The sequence below is a fragment of the Loxodonta africana genome, chromosome 8, assembly GCF_030014295.1.
Source record: "Loxodonta africana isolate mLoxAfr1 chromosome 8, mLoxAfr1.hap2, whole genome shotgun sequence".
Taxonomy (NCBI): domain Eukaryota; kingdom Metazoa; phylum Chordata; class Mammalia; order Proboscidea; family Elephantidae; genus Loxodonta; species Loxodonta africana.
The window spans coordinates 115,504,761-115,526,970 of NC_087349.1; the positions used below are offsets into that span (position 1 = coordinate 115,504,761).

Consider the following 22,210-nt stretch of genomic DNA (forward strand, 5'->3'; position numbering starts at 1 on the left):
AGGGATACCCCAAAACTCATTCTATGAAGCCAACATAAATAACACTGATAGCAAAGCCAGGCAACAACATCACAAAAAAGGAAAACTACAAGCCAATATCCCTCATGGACATAGACGCAAAAATTCTTAACAAAATTCAAGCCAATAGCATGTAAAAAAAATAATACAGCACAACCAAGTGGAATTCATAGTAGGTACACAGGTATGACTCAATATTAGAAAATCAATAAATCCATCACATAAATAAAACAAGAGAACAACATGATCTTATCAATCGACACAGAAAAGTCATTTGACAATGTCCAACACCCATTGCTGATAAAAAGTCTCAGCAAAATAGGAATAGAAAGGAACTCCTCAATATAGTAAAAGGGATTTATACAAAACCAATAGCCAGCATCATTCTAAATGGAGAGAGACTGAAAGCATTCCCCTTGAGAAGAGGAACCAGACAAGGATGCTCTTTATCACAACTCATATTTCAACATTGTGATGGGTGTCCTAGCTAGAGCAATAAGGCAGCAAAAGTAATAAAGGACCTCCAGATTGGTAAGGAAGAGATAAAACTATCCCTATCCACAGATTATGATTTTATACACAGAAAATTCCAAAGAATCTATAAGAAAGCTACTGGAAGTAATACAAGATTTCAGGAAAGCAGAAGGATACAAGATTAATATACAAAAAATCAGTTTGATTCCTCTATATCAACAAAGAGAACTTTGAAAAGGAAAAGTCGCCAAATCGATGCCATTTACAATAGCTCCTAAGAAGACAAAGTGCTTAGGAATAAATCTAACCAGGGGTGTAAAAGACCTATACAAAGAAAACTACAAAACACTACTGAAAAAACCAAAAGATACCTAAATAAGTGGGAAAACATACCATGGTCATGGATAGGAAGACTCAACGTTGTGAAAGTGTCAATTCTACTCAAAACAATCTGCAGAAACAATGCAATCCCTATTGAAATTCCAACAGCACTATTTAATGAGATGGAGAAAAAAATCACCAACTTTATATGAAAAGAAAAGAGGCCCTGGATTAGTAAAGCATTACTGAAGAAGAAGAATAAAGTGGGAGGCCTTACACTACCTGATTTTAGAACCTGTTATACAGCCATGGTAGTCAAAACAGCCTGGTACTGGTACAACAACAGATACATAGACCAACGGAACAGAATTGGGAACTCAGATGTAAATCCATCCGTCTCTGAGCAGTTGATATTTGACAAAGGGCCAAAGTCCATTAAATAGGGAAAAGACAGTCTCTTTAACAAATGGTGATGGTATAACTGGATGTCCATCTGTTAAAAAATGAAACAAGATCTATACCTCACACCATACACAAAAACTAACTCAAAATGGATGAAAGACCTAAATGTAAAACCTAAAAAGATAAACATCATAGAAGAAAAAATAGGGACAACACAAAGAGCCCTAATACATGGCATTGATACAATACAAACCATAACTAACAATGCTCAAACACCTGAAAATAAACTAGATAAATGGGAGTTCCTAAAAATTAAACACTTACGCTCATCAAAAGACTTCACCAAAAGAGTAAAACAGAAACCTACAGACTAGGAAAAAAATTTTAAGCCACAACATATCCAACAAGTCTAATCTCTAAAATCTGCAAAATACTTCACCTCAATAAAAAAAGACAAATACAACTGGCATAATAAAATCTATTAAGAAAATATTCTACATCCCACTTTGGAGAGTGGTGTTTGGGGTCTTAAATACTAGCAAGCGGTCATCTAAGATGCATCAATTGGTCTCAACCCACCTGGAGCAAAGGAGAATGAAGTACACGAAAGCCACAAGGTAATTATGAGCCTAAGAGACAGTAAGGGCCACATAAGCCAGAGACTACATCAGCCTGAGACCAGAAGAACTAGACAGTGCCTGGCTACTACCGATGGCTGCCCTGACAGGGAACACAACAGAGAACCCCTGAGGGAGCAGGAGAACAGTGGGATGCAGACCCCAAATTCTTATAAAAAGATCAGACTTAATGGTCTGACTGAGACTAGAAGGACCCCAGAGGTCATGGTCCCCAGACCATCTGTTAGCCTAAGACAAGAACCATTCTCAAAGCCAACTTTTCAGTCAGGGATTGGACTGGACTTTTTGGGATAGAAAATGATACTGGTGAAGAGTGAGCTCCTTGATCAAGTAGACACATGAGACTATGTGGGGAGCTCCTGTGTGGAGAAGAGATGAGAGGGCAGAGGGGGTCAGAAGCTGGCCAAATGGACACTAAAATAAAGAGTGGAGGGAAGGAGTGTGCTGTCTCATTAGGGGGAGAGCAAACTGTATATAACTTTTTGTATGAGAGGCTGACTTGGGTTGTAAACTTTCACTTACAGCACAATAAAAAAAAAAAAAAGACAAATAATCCAATTAAAAAATGTGCAAAGGAAAAGAACAGACACTTTTCCAAAGAAGACATTCAGGCAACCAACAGACACATGGAGAAATGACATGACCATTAGTCATTCAAAAAATCAAAAACCCACTGCCGTTGAGTCGATTCCGACTCATAGTGACCCTATAGGACAGAGTAGAACTGCCCCACAGAGTTTCCAAGGAGCGCCTGGCAGATTTGAACTGCCGGCCTCTTAGTTAGCAGGCATAGCACTTAACCACTACACCACCAGGGTTATAGAGAAATGCAGATCAAAACTGCAATGAGATACCATGTCACGCCAACAATACTGGCACTAATCCAAAAGATACAAAATGTTAAAGGTTGGAGAGGTTACAGGGAGATTGGAACTGTTATGCACTGCTGGTGGGAATGCAAAATGGTACAACCACTTTGGAAAACAATACGGCGCTTCCTTAAAAAGCTCAAAATATAAATACCATATGATCCAGCAACCCCACTCCTAGAAATATACCCTAGAGAAGTAAGAGCCATCACACAAACAGACATATGCACACCCATGTTCACTTTGGCACTATTTAACTAAAAAGATGGAAATAACCTAAATGCCCATCAACACATGAATGGGTAAACAAACTATGGTACATACACAGGATGGAATACTATGCAATGATAAAGAACAACGATGAATCAGCAAAACATCTCATGACATGGGTGAATCTGGAGGGCATTAGGCTGAGTGAAATTAGTCAGTCACAGAAGGAAAAACATTATGTAAGACCACTATTATAAGAACTCAAGGAAAGGTTTACACACACACGAAAAAAACTATCCTTTGATAGTTAAGAGGGCAGGGAAAGAGGAGGAGGGGAAATCACTAACTAGTTGGTAGACAAGTGAAGGGAAGGACAACACACAATTTAGAGGAAGTCAGCACACCTGGACCAAAGCAAAAGCATAGGAGTTTCCTAGACACATCCAAACATTTTGAGGGACCAAGTAGCTGAGGCTGAGACCTGGGGACCATAGTCTTGGGGAACATCTAGGTCAATTGGCATAACATAGTTCATAAAGAAAATGTTCTACACCCCACTTTGTTGGATAGTGTCTAGAGTCTTAAAAGCTTGTGAGCAGCCGTCTAAGATACATCTATTGGTCCCATTCCATCCGGACCAAAGGAGACTGAAGAAACCAAAGACACAGGGGAAATATTAGCCCAAAGGACTAAATGACCACATGAACCAGAGGCCCCACCAGCCTGAGACCAGAAGAAGTAGGTGATGACCAGCTACCACTACCGACCACTCTGACAGGGATCGCAGTAGAGGCTCCCAGACAGGGTGGGAGAAAAATGTAGAACAAAATTCAAATCCACAAAAAAGATCAGACTTACTGGTCTGACAGAGAATGGAGGAGCCCTGAAACTGTGGTCCCCCAACACCCTGCTAACTCAGAAATGAAGCCACTGCCCAAGTCTACCTTTCAGCCAAATATTAGACAAGTCTAGAAAACAAACATGAGGAATGTGCTTCTTAGTTCCATCAAGTATATGAGACCAAAAGCAAAGATGAGAATGCAGGAAGGGACAGGAAAGCTGAATGAACGGACACAGAGAACCAGGGGTAGAAAGGGGGAGAGTGATGATACATTGCAGGGGTTGCAACCAATGTCACAAAACTATTTGTGTATAAATTTTGCGCTATAAACTTTCACCTAAAACACAATTAAAAAAAAAAAGAAATGTTAAAGAATGCTCCTCAAGCTGAAGCAAAACCAGGTAAAAACTTGGATGTATAAGAATAAATGATACCACACAATAACTTTAATCAATAAGATTTATATAAATGTAGCAATAAAAAAAAACTAAATTGCTATTTTATTTTTACTGGAATTAAGTTAGTACTAGTTTGAAGAATGGAAAAGATGCACAGGTGTGAAAGAAATCACAATGGAAATCAGAAAATTTCTTGAATTGAGTAGACAGAAAAAAAGAACAAACCCACACAATATAGCAACATATGCGGAAAGCAGCTAGAGCTGTGACCTGGCCCTTCACATCATCCTGTGGCAACTGGGACTCAAGGAACAGGTGTCAGAAAATTACGCAATTATGGATACTGCTGGTGCTGTGAACACTAAACTTTTGCTTGTGTCTGAAAAAAAAAAACAGAGCGAAAAACCTAACACACCTCTGATTACTTTCCTTTTAACTTACTTCAAAACTGCCTGGAGAAACTGTGCTGCAGCCCATATGCTGTCTTCAGCGTGAACATTTTTTGCATACAGTCGTGGCAGTGAAAGGAGAAAATCCCAAATAGGAGGCTGCTGGTGAAGGCTTTCCAATTTCAATATCATATCTTCAGTCTTATTGAGGTCCATCTGATGGAAAAAAAAAAAAAAGTAGCACAAAAATTCCCCTCTTTATTTTTATTAATCAGTGAAAGGAGAGAGAAAGAGAGCTAGACACTGCTGTAAGAGATGGGCAACATAGAACCTATCTATGGTGGTAGAGGGCCATACCTTATATGTCACTATGCTGAACAGACAAGTTTTAAAATAGTTAGATGTTTCTAAAAAGTATTTTGAAGGTCTGAACAGAGAAAGGGAAGCAGAGAAGACCTGTTTTTGTAACAGATTGTAGCAATTTTTGAGATTTTTTTCTTTAACATATGCTCTCCTTGGGAAACCCTGGTGGCTTAGGTGGTTAAGTGCTATGGGTGCTAACCTAAAGGTTGGCAGTTCAAATCCACCAGGCACTCCTTGGAAACTCTATGGGGCAGTTCTACTCTGTCGTATAGGGTCGCTATGAGTCGGAATTGACTCGACGCCAATGGCTTACGGGTATGCTTTCCTTGAGATAGATCTTGAATGAGAACATATTAATCTAGTCTTTACAAATAAATGGTAAAAATGTATAATTCAAATACTAATAAATGTGGAACATCTACTGTGATGTTGGGTTTTTTCTTTGTTATTTCACCTGAGCCCAATCATAACTGATACAGTATAAATATTTAAATACTACAATTCCTCCGTACAAAAAAATATGTAACTCCTCCCCACTGCCGCCACTACTGCCACCTAGAAAGAGCTGATTTTGATGGTACGATTGATGCAATCTTAGTCTGGACAAAGGTAAATGAAAAATTTTGGCAAAAAACCTCTCAGGTGCTATAGGATGTGGCCCAAATTTGACCCACTGCTGGGGGAAAGGTAACCAATCTTCCCAGTTTACCAAGGATTGAGGTGTTTTCTAGGACAAGGGGCATTCAGTGCTAAAACTGGGGTGATTTTAGCTAGTTGCCTGGCAGTTGCCTGGGAAGGTAACCACGGATGGTTGGTCACCCTAGTAGACCAACTAGAGGTGCTAATTCCCCTGCCCTCTTGGACTGAGTTTGCTTCAGTGAAGGAACAAACACAGAAAGCAAAAATACCCTCAGCACGTTCTTGTGTGGGATACTGTGACCCAGAGTCTAGGCTCCCAAGAAACTGTCCACCTCAGCTGCGGATGGAACTAGAGGCCAAAAGGAGGTTAAACAGGCAGACAAAGCCCCAGTAAACCTCCCTACAACTATTCCTCCCCCTATTCCTTTGCTCCCTTTTGTAGTATAAACTTTGAGTCATGTACACACATGGTCCAGATCCTCTCCATATTCTCTCTTCAACCCACTTCAGTCAGGTTTTTGGCCTCACCAAAGCTTCTCTTGTCAACAAGACCAATGACATCCAGGCTGCTACCTCCAATGGCCACAACTTCATCCTCATCTGACCTGAGCAGCATTTGAGACAGCAGATCATTCCCATCCCCTTGAAAGTAGATTCTCTCGTCTTCTACAACACCATGCTCTCTTAGTTTTCCCCCTACTTGCCTGACACCCCTCCCAACCTCCACTGCTGTTTCTCTTTATCCCTCTCAATTCTCAAATGCCTGTGCTCCAGGGCTCTGCCCACTGACCTTTTCTGTTCTTCGTTGCCACTCTCTCCCTTGATGACCTCAACCAGTTTCAAGGCTTCAAATATCATCTGTGCATAAACACACTCCAAATGTACATATCAAGCTAAGATTATTTACCTCAACTCTAAACTGGTATCACCCACAGCCCCTTTACAGTACCACTTGGACATCTAATCATATGCCCCAAACCAACCTTCTGATTTTCCCTCCCCCAACACAAAGCCGTTCCAATCTTCACCCACTTCAGCAAATAGCCACTCCAGACTTTCAACTGCTAAGGTCAAAACACGTAGAGTTGCCTTGGACTCTTCTTTTTCTCTTATAACCTAAGTAGTATTCATCAATCCTATTGGCTCTACCTTCCAAATGTATCAAGAATTCCATAGGTTCTCACTACCTCTGTCACTGGTCCAGGTCACCATCATTTGCTGCCTAGATGAGTGCATAGATTTCATACTGGTCTCCCAGCCACACTCTTGCTCAGCACAACAGCCAAAGAGATCCTTTCAAAACAACTCAAGTCTTGTCATTTCTCTACCCAGGATATTCCAATGACCAGATCGCTCTGAATAAAAGCCAAAGAGTATGCCATCATTTTCAGAGTTCTAAACATAGAAAAATTACCTAGAAATCTTTCATCATAACAAAGAAAACAGCTTTCATGCAGCCATATTTCTTCAGCTCATGGTACATATGCCTAAATATTTTTCCGTCACAAACGTATTAATGATATGCTTTTGTGCTCTTGCTTTGTACTTGACATATCATAATCATTTTCCATGTGTCATGTTTACCATCAAGGGACTTATTAACTTAGGCTATCAAAATTTATTTAACCTATTTTTGGATGTTAAAATTTTCCACCATTATAAATTAATATCTTTATGCCTGTAGTTTTATATTTCTTTTGTGTTATGAATAAGATAAATTATCAGAACGATTACTGGGACAAAAGCTATCAAGACACCTTTTGGGAAGTTATTGTATCACTTTTTATTTCAACAATGTCTGGTTATATCAGTGGACTGCAATATCACAAGCATGGGATATCATAACTTTCTTTTTTAAAATTTAGCTGATTTAATCATTGAAATGGTGTGCTTTCCTGTTTTTTAATAGGTTCTTTGCAAAACTCTGAATATATGTGACCCATAATATTTTCCTTTAGACCAAATATATCAGAAAGGTCAAAGTTAAGAGAGTGTACTGTCTCAGTCACCTTTGTGACTCTACTTTGCTACTATAATTATCCAACCAATACATTGACAGTCCTACTCCATTTGAATTCATAGGTTCTCCCTTATTCTTTTACTTTTCTTCTAATGGTTTTACTGCATACACATTTTTTGTTTGTTTTTAACTATCTAAATGCTTCTTAGAATTAGGTATGGGGAGAATATGTTACAATGTTCCTGAGATGCCCAAGCACTCAGCGTCAGCTGCTGCAAAACAAGCAAGGAGGAATTTCCAGTGTTGCCAGGATTTGCATTTTAATAAGAGGTTTCTCAACCTTGGTATATATGGATACTTTGAGCCAGATAATTCCTTGTTGTGGGGGTTGGGGGAGGTGTTCTGTACATAGTAGGACGCTTGTAAGCCATGACACTGAAAAAATGTCTCCAGACATTGTCAAAAACAGCGCCCTGTTAATAACCAATGCCTTAAAGGAAGGCTAAATGCCTAAAGTGAGCCCAAAACCATGTGCCAAACACACAAATCTCAAACTGAACTTGAGATCAGTACAGGTAAGAATCCTGTCTTAACAGAGCAACTGTATGGATTATACACAACCCAGAGATCTCAGCTTTCACCTTCTGCTATCCATAGTCCTAACTTCTGGCCATAAAGGCCCAGAGCCTTGTTTGAGAAATTTAAACTCATCTTTCAATCCATCTCTTCAGTGAATCTGACTCTTTCAAATTCAGATTTTACATAATTGCACCTAAAAATCAGTGTTTGAGAAAATGAATTAAATTAAAAAACAGTTAACCATTATGTTTCTGATGGCTAAATTTCAAACTTTTGCTAAGGTACTTACTGTTAAAAAACTGGAGCCATAAGAAGAATCTACAACAAAGCATATTTAAGAGATATTAGTTCAATCGGCAATCAAAAGAACATTTTGATGAGCACCTATTTTAGTTCTAAAATCAAAGGAAGTATCACAGACTCCTGGCTGAAAACTAGATTACACCCCAACTGAAGAATCAATTTGAAGTGAATAGTCCCCGTGAATTTCGAAACACTTTGCTTTTTTTTTTTTATTATGACTGTTAAGGTAGATCCAACATACACCAATTCCACACTTTGGACATGTTCAATTCAGTGTCATCGATTGCACTCTTCAAGTTGTGCAACCATTTTCACCATCCTTTTTCTAATTGTTTATTCCCCTTTGACGTAAACACATTGCCCCCTAAGCTTCCTGTCTGACCTTTCGAGTTGCTGTTGTCAGTTTGATCCCATACAGATAGTTCTTCAAAAAAGCATGATGTTCAAGGCAAACATTTTTTCCTAGATGAGCTAACGTATTGTTTGGTTTAAAGAAAACTTCAGGGGGATATCTTTGGTTAAAGGTTTAAGGTTTAAATATTTTCTCAGGGCAACAGTTTCAGGGGTTCACCCAGCCTCAATGCCTCCAGAAAGTCTGGATTCCATGAAAATTTGGGATTCTGTTCCACATTTTCCCCCTTTTGCAAAACAGATTGCTCTTAATTAAATCCCTGGAGAATGACTTCGCTGGCAAAACAAATTTCAACAATTTGCGAGAGTATTATATTACTTTATCAATCTCCAATTCCAGCAGGCATCATGAGCATTCAGAACAGGAAAGAGAGCAGAAAGTGAAAATAAAGGAAAATACAAAAATAATAAGTTGACAAGGGAAAGAAAAGTGGAATTATGATTTTACATGTCATTTTTTAATCACGTATACCATGGGGAATGGCTCAAATGGTAACAAATTGAAAAGAAAGTAAAGGCTTTAAATTAAAAAAAAAATTTTTTTTTTGTTTCCCTTTTAATAGCATTTTGAAACGCATTTGAAAAACAAGCTTTATTAAAGTAGAAAGACCTTATAATACAACCTAAAACCAGAACTTCAGCATTCTGTGTTTGTCACTACTCTGGTCATTTGCTGATGCAGTTTGTCTATTGGGAAATCAGCCGTCAGAAAGGGCAAGGCGCAGTCCGACCAGACTAGGCAAAGGTGCTGTTTTCACTCCTAGAAATAGCACGTGAGATCACCTCCTGTGAGGAACTCATTCTTCATTTTTATATACACCATGGAAAGAAAAAAATTATATAAAAAGAAAAACTTAAGTTGGGTTTCCAGATTTAGCAAATAAAAATACAGGCTGTTCAGTTAAATTTCAATTTTTGATAAAAACAAATATTTTTTGGTATAAATATGCAATATTTGGGAAATACTTACACTAAAGCAATTAGCTGTTGTTTATCTAAAGTTTGAATTTAACTGAATATCCTGTGTTTTATCTGGCAGCCCTTGTTGGGGTAGTATTAAAATAAATAAATAAATAAAAGGCAGGCCCTTGTCTATTGAACAAGCTGGCAGTAAGCAATGGCCTGGCTCCGTGAAGGCAGACCGTTAGCTTTCCCAGTCTGAGATTCAAGCTGCCCCATCTACAAACTGAGCTCTCTACAAGCTATTGCCATTCTAACTTTTGCTGTGGTAAATTTAGAAATAAGAATCGGAGCCGCTCAGAATGTGGACATTCCTTATGGGAACAGAAATTACTTTTGTTTAGAGAATAATCAGCCCCAATGATATAAAAGTAATCAAAGGAAGCTCCTCATTGAAGACCAATGTGAAGTGTTATTAGCATAAAAAGACCAATTAAGGCCAATAAGGAGAGAAGGAATCACTGTGTGTGTGTGTGTGTGTGTGTGTGTGTGTGTATGTGTGTGTATTTAAGGGGTAAGGGAAAGACTTAAAAATCATGGGAAGAGTAAGAAAGGAAGACACCAGTAGCAGGGAGGAAAGGAAACAGGGAGAGTGGAAAGTGAGTAGCTCAGCAGATAGGGCAAGGACAGATTACACACCCATCTTAAAGCTTGTAGTCTGTGCATTGCACAAGTTACCTTCCCAGGGACCAGGAAGGAATGGAAACCCAGCGCCACCCTCCACAGCTAGGCCTGGTACTGCCTCCTATCCACTAGAGGGTGCATCTTTTTATATTGTTGTTGTTGTTAGGTGCCCTGGAGTCATTCTGACTCATAGCGACCCTATGCACAACAGAACGAAACACTGCCCGGTCCTGCACCACCCTTGCAATCAAGGTTATGCTTGAGCTCATTGTTGCAGCCACTATGTCAATCCACCTCACTGAGGGTCTTGCTCTTTTCCACTGACCCTGTACTCTGCCAAGCATCATGATGTCCTTCTCCAGGGACTGATCCCTCCTGACAACATGTCCAAAGTATGTAAGATGCAGTCTCGCTATCCTTGCCTCTAAGGAGCATTCTGGCCGCACTTCTTCCAAGACACTTTTGTTCTTTCTTTTGGCAGTCCGTGGTATATTCAATATTCTTCAACGAAACCACAATACAATGGCATCAACACTTCTTCAGTCTTCCTTATTCATTGTCCAGCTTTCACATGCATATGATGTGATTGAAAATACCATGGCTTGGGTCAGGTGCACCTTAGTCTTCAGGGTGACATCTTTGCTCTTCAACACTTTGAAGAGGTCCTTTGCAGCAGATTTGCCCAATCCAATGCGTCTTTTGATTTCTTGACTGCTGCTTCCATGGCTGTTGATTGTGGATCAAGTAAAATGAAATTCTTGACAATTTTAATCTTTTCTCCATTTATCATGATGTCGCTCATTGGTCCAGTTGTGAGGGTTTTTGTTTTCTTTATGTTGAGGTGTAATCCACACTGAAGGCTGTGGTCTTTGATCTTCATTAGTAAGTGCTTCAAGTCCTCTTCACTTTCAGCAAGCAAGGTTGTGTCATCTGCATAACGCAGGTTGTTAATGTGTCTTCCTCCAATCCTGATGCCCTGTTCTTCTTCATATAGTCCAGCTTCTCGGATTATTTGTTCAGCATACAGATTAAATAGGTATGGTGAAAGAATACAACCCTGACCCACACCTTTCCTGACTTTAAACCAATCAGTATCCCCTTGTTCTGTCCGAACAACTGTCTCTTGATCTATGTAAAGGTTCCTCATGAGCACAATTAAGTGTTCTGGAATTCCTATTCTTCAGTGTTATCCATAGTTTGTTATGATCCACACAGTCGAATGCCTTTTCATAATCAATAAAACACAGGTAATCATCCTTCTGGTATTCTCTGCTTTCAGCCAGGATCCATCTGACATCAGCAATGATATCCCAGGTTCCACATCCTCTTCTGAAACTGGCCTGAATTTCTGGCAGTTGCCTGTCGATAAACTGCTGCAGCCATTTTTGAATGCTCTTCAACAAAATTTTGCTTGCATGTGATATTAATGATATCGTTCTATAATTTCCACATTCAGTTGGATCATCTTTCTTGGGAATAGGCATAAATATGGATCTCTTCCAGTCAGTTGGCCAGGAAGTTGTCTTCCATATTTCTTGGCATAGATGAGTGAGCACTTCCAGCGCTGCATCTGTTTGTTGAAACATCTCAATTGATATTCCATCAATTCCTGGAGCCTTGTTTTTTGCCAGTGCCTTCAGAGCAGCTTGGACTTCTTCCTTCAGTACCATCGGTTCCTAATCATATGCCACCTCTTGAAATGGTTGGATATCAACTAATTTTTTTTGGTATAATGACTCTGTGTATTCCTTGCATTTTCTTTTGATGCTTCCTGCGTCGTTTAATGTTTTCCCCATGGAATCCATCACTATTGCAACTCAAGGCTTGAATTTTTTCTCCAGTTCTTTCAGCTTGAGAAATGCCGAGCGTGTTCTTCCCTTTTGGTTTTCCATCTCCAGCTCTTTGCACATGTCATTATAATACTTTATTTTGTCTTCTTGAGAGGCCCTTTGAAATCTTCTGTTCGGTTCTTTTACTGCATCAATTCTTCCTTTTGCTTTAGCTGCTCGACACTCAAGAGCAAGTTTCAGATTCTCCTCTGACATCCATCTTGATCTTTTCTTTCTTTTCTGCCTTTTCAGTGACTTCTTGCTTTCTTCATGGATGATGTCCTTGATGTCATTCCACAACTCGTCTGGTCTTCGGTCACTAGTGTTCAATGCGTCAAATCTATTCTTCAGATGGTCTCTAAATTCAGGTGGGATATACTCATGGTCATATTTTGGCTCTCTGGACTTGCTCTGATTTTCTTCAGTTTCAGCTTGAACTTGCACATGAGCAATTGATGGTCTGTTCCACAGTCAGCCCCTGGCATTGTTCTGACTGGTGACATTGAGCTTTTCCATCATCTCTTTCCACAGATGCAGTCAATTTGATTTCTGCGTGTTCCATCTGGCAAGGCCTATATGTATAGTCACCATTTGTGTGGGTGAAGGAAGGTATTTGCAATGAAGAAGTCATTGGTCTTGCAAAATTCTATCATTCCATCTCCAGCATTGTTTCTATCACCAAGGCCATATTTTCCAACTACTGATCCTTCTTCTTTGTTTCCAACTTTCACATTCCAATTGCCAGTAATTATCAATGCATGTTGACAGCATGTTTGATTAATTTCAGACTGCAGCATGTGTTTGTCAGTTTGTCATACTGTGGGGGCTTGTGTGTTGCTGTGATGCTGGAAACTATGCCACCGGTATTCAGATACCAGCAGGGTCACCCATGGAGAACAGGTTTCAGCTGAGCTTCCAGACTAAGACAGACTAGGAAGAAGGACCTGGCAGTCCACTTCTGAAAAGCATTAGCCATTGAAAACCTTATGAATAGCAGCAGAACATTGTCCGATATAGTGCTGGAAGATGAGTCCCCCAGGTTGGAAGGCACTCAAAAGATGACTGGGGAAGAGCTGCCTCCTCAAAGTAGAGTTGACCTTAATGACGTGGATGGAGTAAAGCTTTCGAGACCTTCATTTGCTGATGTGACACAACTCAAAATGAGAAGAAACAGCTGTAAACATCCATTAATAATCAGAGCCTGGAATGTACAAAGAGTGAATCTAGGAAAATTGGAAATCATCAAAAATGAAATGGAATGCATAAACATTGATATCCTAGGCATTAGTGAGCTGAAATGGACTGGTATTGGCCATTTTGAATCAGACAATCATATAGTCTACTATGCTGGGAATGACAACTCAAAGAGGAATGGTGTTGCATTCATCGTCAAAAAGAACATTTCAAGATCTATCCTGAAGTGCAACACTGTCAGTGATAGGATAATATCCATACGCCTACGAGGAAGACCAGTTAATACGACTATTATTCAAATTTATGCACCAAGCACTAGGGCCAAAGATGAAGAAATAGAAGATTTTTATCAGCTGCTGAAGTCTGAAATTGAAAGTCATCTTTTCACAAGACGCATAAAAAGAACAGCCTAGTGCGTTAATGGGAACTAAACCAAAAACAAAGATTTTAAAACATTCTTATTCTCACAGCTTCCCCGGGGTCTTTGCTTAAGTTTTTGTCCATATGACTAGCATCAATTATGAGAAATTTACTTGCCTGGCACCTTGGGTCTTTTTACCCAAAGTTTTTGTAAGTTTTTTGCCTTTTCCATTGTTTCATAAACTTCCTCCAAAAACTCCTGCATCTCTCTTAAAAAAGCCAGGTGGTTAACCTTCTTCATGTTGTCAGCTGCAGTTTGGAACCTAGACGAACATTAAAAAAAAAGAACATTAGATAAATAAAATAAATATCACAAATGGAACCCTATTAAAGGAATAAATTGCCTCAGCATCTTTAAGGCTCTTGATTCTCAAGACCAAATCATTTTCAACTAACTTGTACCAGTTACACTTCACCAACTGTCCATGAGAGCCCATTTTACTTGACTCACACACAAAATGGAAATTGTAATTAAAAAAAAAAAAAACTCTGCCTATTTAAAACTAGAAAATTATACTCATTCTTTTTTTGCCTGTAAAGTCTAACCATTTTAGACTTTTGTTATGGATTGAATTGTGTCCCCCCAAAATACCTGTCAAATTGGCTAGGTCATGATTCTCAGTATTGTATGATGATCTACCATTTTATCTTCTGATGTGATTTCCCTGTGTGTTGTAAATTCTAGCACTATGATGTAATAAGATGAATTAAAAAGATGATTAGTGGAAGTTACATTAATGAGATCTACAAGAATAGATAATGTCTTAAGCCAATCTCTTTTGAGAGATAAAAGAGAGAAATGAGCAGAGAGACGTGGGACCTCATACCACCAAGAAAGCAGTGCCAGGAGTAGAGCACATCCTTTGGACCTGAGGTTCCTGCTCTGAGATGCTCCCAGACCAAGGGAAGACTGGTGCATCGCAAGGACCTTCCTCCAGAGCCAACAGAGAGAGAAAGCTTTCCCTGGAGCCCATGTCCTGAATTCGAACTTCTAGCCTACTAGACTGTAAGAGAGTAAACTTCTCATTGTTAAAGCCATCCAGTTGTGGTATTTCCGCTATAGCAGCACTAGGTGACTAAGACAATGTTTATTAATCATTCGTTTTTGTTTTTGTTTTTCATTTATTCAACATATATTACACATTATGTACAGTACAAGGTGAGTCCCTGGGTGGTGCAAATGGTTAACATGTTCAGCTAACAGAAAAGTTGGTGGTACAAGTCCACCTAGAGGGTCCTCGGAACAAAGGCGATCTATTTCTGAAAGATCACAGCCATTGAAAACCCTATGGAGAAAAACAATTCTACTCAGAAACACATGAGGTCACCATAAGTCAGAATCAGCTCAATAGCAACCAATTGATTAACTGTGCAAGTTATTTGGACTAAATACATCCATGAACAGAACAGACAGAATGAGAAGGAGACAGAAAATAAACAGATGCTGTTTTTTTGTTATTGTTCTTAGGTGCTAGAGAGTCAGTTTTGACTCATAGCAGCCCTATATACAACAGAAGGAAACAATGCCTGGTCCTGTGTCATCCTCACAATCGTTGCTGCTTGAGCCCATTATAGCAGCTACCGTGTCAATCCGTTTCTTTGAGGGTCTTCCTCTTTATTGCTAACGATCTACTTTATCAAGCATGATGTTCTTGTCCAGGGACTGGTCCCTCCTGATAACATATGCAAAGTTCTTAAGACCAAGTCTCGCCATCCTCCCTTCTAAGGAGCATTCTGGCTGTACTTCTTCCAAAACAGATTTGTTTGTGCTTCTGGCAGTCCATGGTATATTCAATTCTTCACCAACACCATAATTAAAAGGCATCATTCGTCTTCCTTATTCATTGTCCAGCTTTCTTATACATATGAGGCAATTGAAAATACCATGGCATGGATCAGGCACACGTTATTCCTCAAAATGACATCTTCGTTTTTTAACACTTTAAAGAGGTCTTTTGTAGCAGATTTGCCCAATGCAACATGTTGTTTGATTTCCTGACCACTGCTCCCATGGGTGTTGACTGTGGATCCAGGTTAAATGAAATCCTTGACAACTTCAATGTTTTTCCGTTTATCACAATGTTGTTTATTGGTCCAGTTGTACAGATTTTTGTTTCTTTATGTTAAGGTGTAATCCATACCAAAGGCAGTGGTCTTTAATCTTCATTAGTAAGTGCTTCAAGTCCTCTTCATTTTCACCAAGCAAGGTCGTGTCACTCACATATTGAAGGTTGTTAATGCGTCTTCCTCCAATCCTGATGCCTTGTTTTCTTTCATATAGTCCAGCTTCTCAGATTATTTCCTCAGCATACAGATTGAATAGGTATGGCGAAAGGATAAAACCCTGACATCTTTTCTGATTTTAAACCATGCCATATCACCTTGTTCTGTTGAAAGGACTCCCTCTTGGTCTGTGTACAGGTTCCACATCAGCACAATTAAGTGTTCTGAAATTCCCATTCTTTATAACATTACACATAATATGTTATGATCCACAGAGTTGAATGCATTTGCATGATCAATAAAACACAGTTAAACATTTTACTGGTATTCTCTGCTTTCAACCAAGATCCATCTGACATAACAATGATATCCCTCGTTCCACATTCTTTTCTGACTTTAGCTTGAATTTTTGACAGTTCTTTGTTGATGTAATTCTGCAACCGTTTTTTAAATTATCTTCAGAATAATTTTAATTCCATTTGATATAATGATATTGTTTGATAATGCCCTCATTCCATTAGATCACCTTTCTTTGGTATGGGGATGAGTACGAACTTCTTCCAGTGGGTTGGCCAGGTAGCTATCTTTCAAATTTTTTGGCATAGTCAAGCGAGGGCTTCCAGCATTGCATTCATTTGTTGAAACATCTCAGTTGGTATTCCACAAATTCCTGGAACCTTATTTCACCAAAGGCTTCAGTGCATATTGGATTTCTTCCTTCAATAGCATTGGTTATTGAACATCAGCTACCTCCCAGGAGCTGATTAGCCAGTGAGCAAGGTACACACTAATTTAGAGTAAGTAAAGTATGTACAGGCTTAACTGTGCTTACTTACTTATTTATAGTGCACAATTTCACCTGGATTTCACTACATCTTTGATCTTTGATATGTTGAAATCCAGGTGAAATTGTGCACGACAGATTAGTAAGTACAATTAAGCCCATGAATACTTTACTTACTGGGTAACCCATCCTTGCTATGGCCTGAAATGGTAGAACTTAGACCAATTCTTTTTGATACAGTGAACCTGTGTGTTCCTTCTATCTTCTTTTGATGTTTTCCACATCATTCAATTTTTGGCACATAGAATCCTTCTATTGCAAATTGAGGCTTGGATTTTTTTCTTCAGTTTTTTCAGCTTCATGAATGCCGAGTGTGTTCTTCCTTTTTGGTTTTCAAACTCCAGGTCTTTGCATATTTCATTATAATAATTTACTCTGTCTTTTCAAGACACCCTTTGAAATATTGTGGTCAGTTTTTCTACTTCATCATTTCTTCCATCCACTTTAGCTACTCTATTTCAAGATCAAGTTTCACAGTCTCTTCTGACATCCAATTTGTTATTTTTTTTTCCTGTCCTGTCTTTTTAATGACCTTGTGTTTTCTTCATGTATGATGTTCTTGACATCATCCCACAACTCATCTGGTCTTCAGTCATTAGTTCTTGATGGGTCAAATACATTCTTGATATGGTCTCTAAATTCAAGTGAGATATACTCAAGGTAATATCTCGACTCTTGTAAACTCATGTTCATTTTCTTCATTTTCAGCTTACTTACATACTTGATGGTCTGTTCCTCAGTCATCCTGTGAACTTGTTCTCACTGATGATATTGAGCTTTTCCATCATCTCTTTCCACACATGTAGTCTATTTGAGTCCTGTGTATTTCATCCAGCAAGGTCCATGTGTATGGTCACCGCTTATGTTATGTTGTTGAAAAAGATATTTCCAATGAATCAGTCATTGGTCTTTCAAAATTCTACCATGTCATCTCCCTTATTGTTCCTATCACCAAGGCCATATTTTCCAAATACTCATCCTTCTTCTTTGTTTCCAAGTCTCACATTCCAATCACCAGTAATTATCAATGCATCTAGATTGTATGCTTGATCAATTTCAGACTGCAGAAGTTGGGGAAAATCTTCACTTTCTCTATCTTACACATTAATGGTTGGTGTGTAAATATGAATAATAGATTAACTGGTGTTCTTTGTGGATGTATGGATATTTTCATATCACTGACAACGTTGTGCTTCAGGATTGATCTTAAAATATTCTTATTGACAACAAATGTGATGCCGTCCCTCTTCAATTGGTCATTCCCAATATAGTATATCATATGATTGTCTGATTCAAAATGTCTAATAGCAGTCCATTCCAGCTCACTAACCCCTAGGATATCAATCTTCAAGTGGTCTATTTTATTTTTGACAAGTTCCAATTTTCCTTGATTCATACTTTGGACATTCCACGTTCTGATTATGGATATTTGCAGCTGTTTCTTCTCATTTTGAGTCATGGCACATCAGCAAATGTAAGTCCCAAAAGCTTTACTCCATCCACGTCATTAAAGTTAACTCTATTTTGAGGAAGCACCCCTTCCCTAGTCATTTTTTGAGTGCCTTCCAACCTGAGGGGCTCATCTTTTGGCACTCTATCCATGTTCCACTGCTATCCGTAACGATTTTACTGGGCAATTTTTTCAAAAGTAGATCAGCAACTCCTTCTTCCTAGTCTATCTTAGTCTGGAAATTCCACTGAAACCTGTCTGCCACGGGTGACCCTGCTGTTATCTGAAATACTGGTAGCATAGCTTCCAGCATCACACCAAAAGGCATCCTTTCGTCACACTGCAGTAAAACAAACTGATAGGTGAGTAGCCTTAAAATTGTAGGTTGAGGTAAATGTTATGAGGAAAATTAACTGCCAAAGAGGTGGGGAGTGACTGGATAAGTTGGCTGTAGAGGGAGAGTGCTCACGGCAGGTCTCTCAGAGGAGGCCATCTGAAGCTGAAACCTTAAAATGAAAGATCCAGCAAAAGGGAGAACTGAGGGAAGTGGTTGCTGGTCTGAGGAAGCAGGTGCAAAGGCCCAGAGATGTGACAGTGCTTAAAGTATTAAAGAAAAAGAGAAGAGATGAGTGTCTTGGAGGGAGGAGTAAGGGTGAAGGTGATGGACCTGGTGACACCAAGTGGTGTTAGTCCTGGTGAGGACGCTGTTCCTTCCCCAAGACCTGTGGTTAGGCTGGGCAGTTTTCACTAAGGACAACATGATCTGATTTAAATTTTAAAACAACACTCTGGCTGCTTGGTGGAGAAAGGATTCAAAGAGCACAAGGTGGAAAAGGGATGACAAATTAAGAGACTACTGGTGACACTGGAGAAAAGGGAAAGTTAACAGATTCAAAATTGACTTTGGAAGTGAAATGAGACCTTTAAATAAATTGAATGATGGGCATTAGAGAAGAGGGAATTAAGGTGAACTTTCAAGGCACAAGTAGGAGAAAACAGTGGATGATCAAGCCTTCTCCTCATGAGAGGAGGACATTAGACAAGGGTGGAAGTTAGAGACAATAGATAAGACTGAAGTTTGAGATGCCCATTAGACATCCAAGAATGGACCCAAAATTCGGGAGAGAAGGCTTCAGTATATCAGATATTAAAGATTTTTGTCTCATTTTCCACTGGAAATTTTATAATCTTCTTTATCTATATGAACCATTTATGTATTAGATATATTATCCCTTCATCAAACTTGTGAGAAATATTTTCCTGAATTTTTTTTATTTGCCTTTAATTTTACTTTAGTTTTGAGTAATTTTACTTCTAGGAGATAATAGATATACTATATATAAACAATATGCTCATCAAATCAATGATCTAAAATAGAAAAATACTACAAACAATATCTCCTACAATTGTAAGAGGGCAGTAAAATAAATAACAGCATATGTTTCTGAAAGATATTCTTCAGCCTTGAAAATTTGGCCTCCTGTATATTAATTTCCACATTGGTGATCAGTGCGCTGAAGGACCACCAAGGAAGCTTGCTAAAAATCCAGAATCCCGGGTGCCACTTTCCATGGATTCTCATTCACTTGGTCTGGAGGTTGGCCCAGGAATCTATATTTTAACCCATACGTCCTAGAGAGTCTCATACAGACGATCCGCAGACAAGCCTAGTGGTGTGAAAAAAGATGTGGACTATATCATTTTATTTGGAAACATATGATAAAATTGTAATAATTCCCTTAACTTTAGTTTTATACCATGTATGTGGGAAAAAGGAGATTTTGTTTTTACTAGTACATGAAAGAAAACATTCTCACGATCTTTGAAATCAGACTGTTCACCTTGTCTACCTCTAATTTTAATTCAGTGGAAATTTACTTTTAATCAGTGAGAAACTACTAATTTAAAACAAAGCAAGAAATCATTTTAAAAGTTGCTGGAATTTTGTTAGAGTAACTAAGTGTCCACTTAAATTTAGTATTTCCAAGCAGGTAAAATAATAAAATAGGGAGAAAGTTTTTTTCTGATCAGAAATTATTGAATGCTTTGATTTTTCTAATACACGGTTTCTTTATTCTACAAATTAGAGAATTCTGTGAAAACGAAGTAACAGTTTTCAACACGTAAATCCAACAAAATAATAACAAAGCTTCCCAGATAAACTGTGACAGTAAAAGCTCTTTCCACAAACATTGTCATTTAGTTTTCACAACCTATTATGAAGTCCCACCACCTGTATGATGGTTTGTCATACTGTGGTGGCTTACATGGTGCTATGGTGCTAGAAGCTATGCCACCAGTATTCCAAATACCAGCAGGGTCACCCATGGTGGACAAGTTTCAGTGGAACTTCCAAACTAAGACAGACTAGCAAGAAAAGCCCAGAAATCTAATTCCAAAAATTAGCTAATAAAAACTTGATGGATAATAGAATATCGTCTGAGACTTCAATTTACTTACATTGGATGCATTATCAGGAGGGACCCATCACTGGAAAGGACATTAAAGAAAAAAACAAAAAACCATTGCCATCAAGTCAATTTCAATTCATAGTGACATTATAGGACACAGTAGAACTGCCCCATAGAGTTTCCAAGGAGCACCTGGTAGATTCAAACTTCCGACCTTTTGGTTAGCAGCTGTAGCACTTAACCACTACACCACCAGGGTTTCTGAAAAGGACATAATGTTTGGTAAAGTAGAGGGCCAACAAAGGTGAGGAAAACCCTCGATGAGATGGATGAACTCAGTAGCCACATAAGTGAACTCAAAAACACCAACAATCATAAAGATGGCTCAGGACCAGGCATCATTGTATTGTACTATACATAAGGTCACCATGAGTCAGAGCCATCTTAATGGCAACTAACAACATAATGAAGTGAAAACAGGTTCAACAAACATTTATTGATGAACGAAATGAATTCAATGCTTTCAGATCCCAGTCTATTTAAAAATGAGGCTGAGGGAATTTAAGTGAATTTTCTAAAAGCTGGTGGACTGATAACAGCAGATGTCAACATAGAGCACAAATGGCTGAGCTCTGGTCCAGGTCATTTTCTACTACACACAACTCTCATACTTGACTGAAATCTCACCTTTTAAAGTACGGGCTTCAACTCAAATGAGTCGGGATCCCAAAAGCACAACAAGAAACCATTTATTATTTCTCTGTCAAGGCTTCACCTATTAAAGATTAAAAATAACCTCTGCAGCCTGTGAACATGATTCAAGCTCTCCAGCTCACCCAAACATGACAATTTCTAGGGGATCCATGAAATTCTCAGATTATGCAGATTGATGTGATTCACGATGAGTTTCCCCTGTAGTAATAAACTGATTTTATGTTCTCCTTTTAGTTATTATTTCAATACAATCTCAATTTGTTTTTAACTGTATTATGAACTATTATTAACATATGATATGTTTATAGCAGAAAACTAAATAGAAAAACACCTGATTAAATATTGATTCATGTCTGTGTGAGAGGGAGAGAACAAAAAGGAAATTCCAGCACACCTGGTAAATCCCAGCATTGTTATAGAATTTGGGTGGAGAGCAATTTCCTCCTGTCTGAATCCAGTTCATTCTTTAGGCTTTTACCATGTAATGCTTGACTTTGCCCTTGTGGGAGAGGAGTTGTGAAGGAAAGGGAGACACAGAAGATTAGAATGAGGTAGGACAAGAGAAGTTCACTTGGCAGAGATAGCCCAACTTCCTTCTCAGCCCAGAGATCCACAACAAGAACAACTTCACCAAGGGGCCAGGGATCAAATGCTGCACCTAGAGACGGCCATGGCATTCCCGTGAAGGCCTTGAGGATGCCAGATGTGGAAGGGGTTTGGAAAGGA

General features: G+C 38.8%; 1 protein-coding gene across 1 annotated transcript in view; it reads right to left on the reverse strand.

The window, feature by feature from the left end:
* ABCA13 (ATP binding cassette subfamily A member 13) overlaps positions 1-22,210 on the reverse strand; it is a 572,876-nt gene that overhangs the window by 503,904 nt on the left and 46,762 nt on the right. Inside the window, 4 exon segments of the mRNA XM_064290236.1 lie at positions 4,613-4,776; positions 8,391-8,419; positions 13,960-14,105; positions 21,567-21,575. Coding sequence (XP_064146306.1) covers positions 4,613-4,776; positions 8,391-8,419; positions 13,960-14,105; positions 21,567-21,575 — 348 coding nt within the window.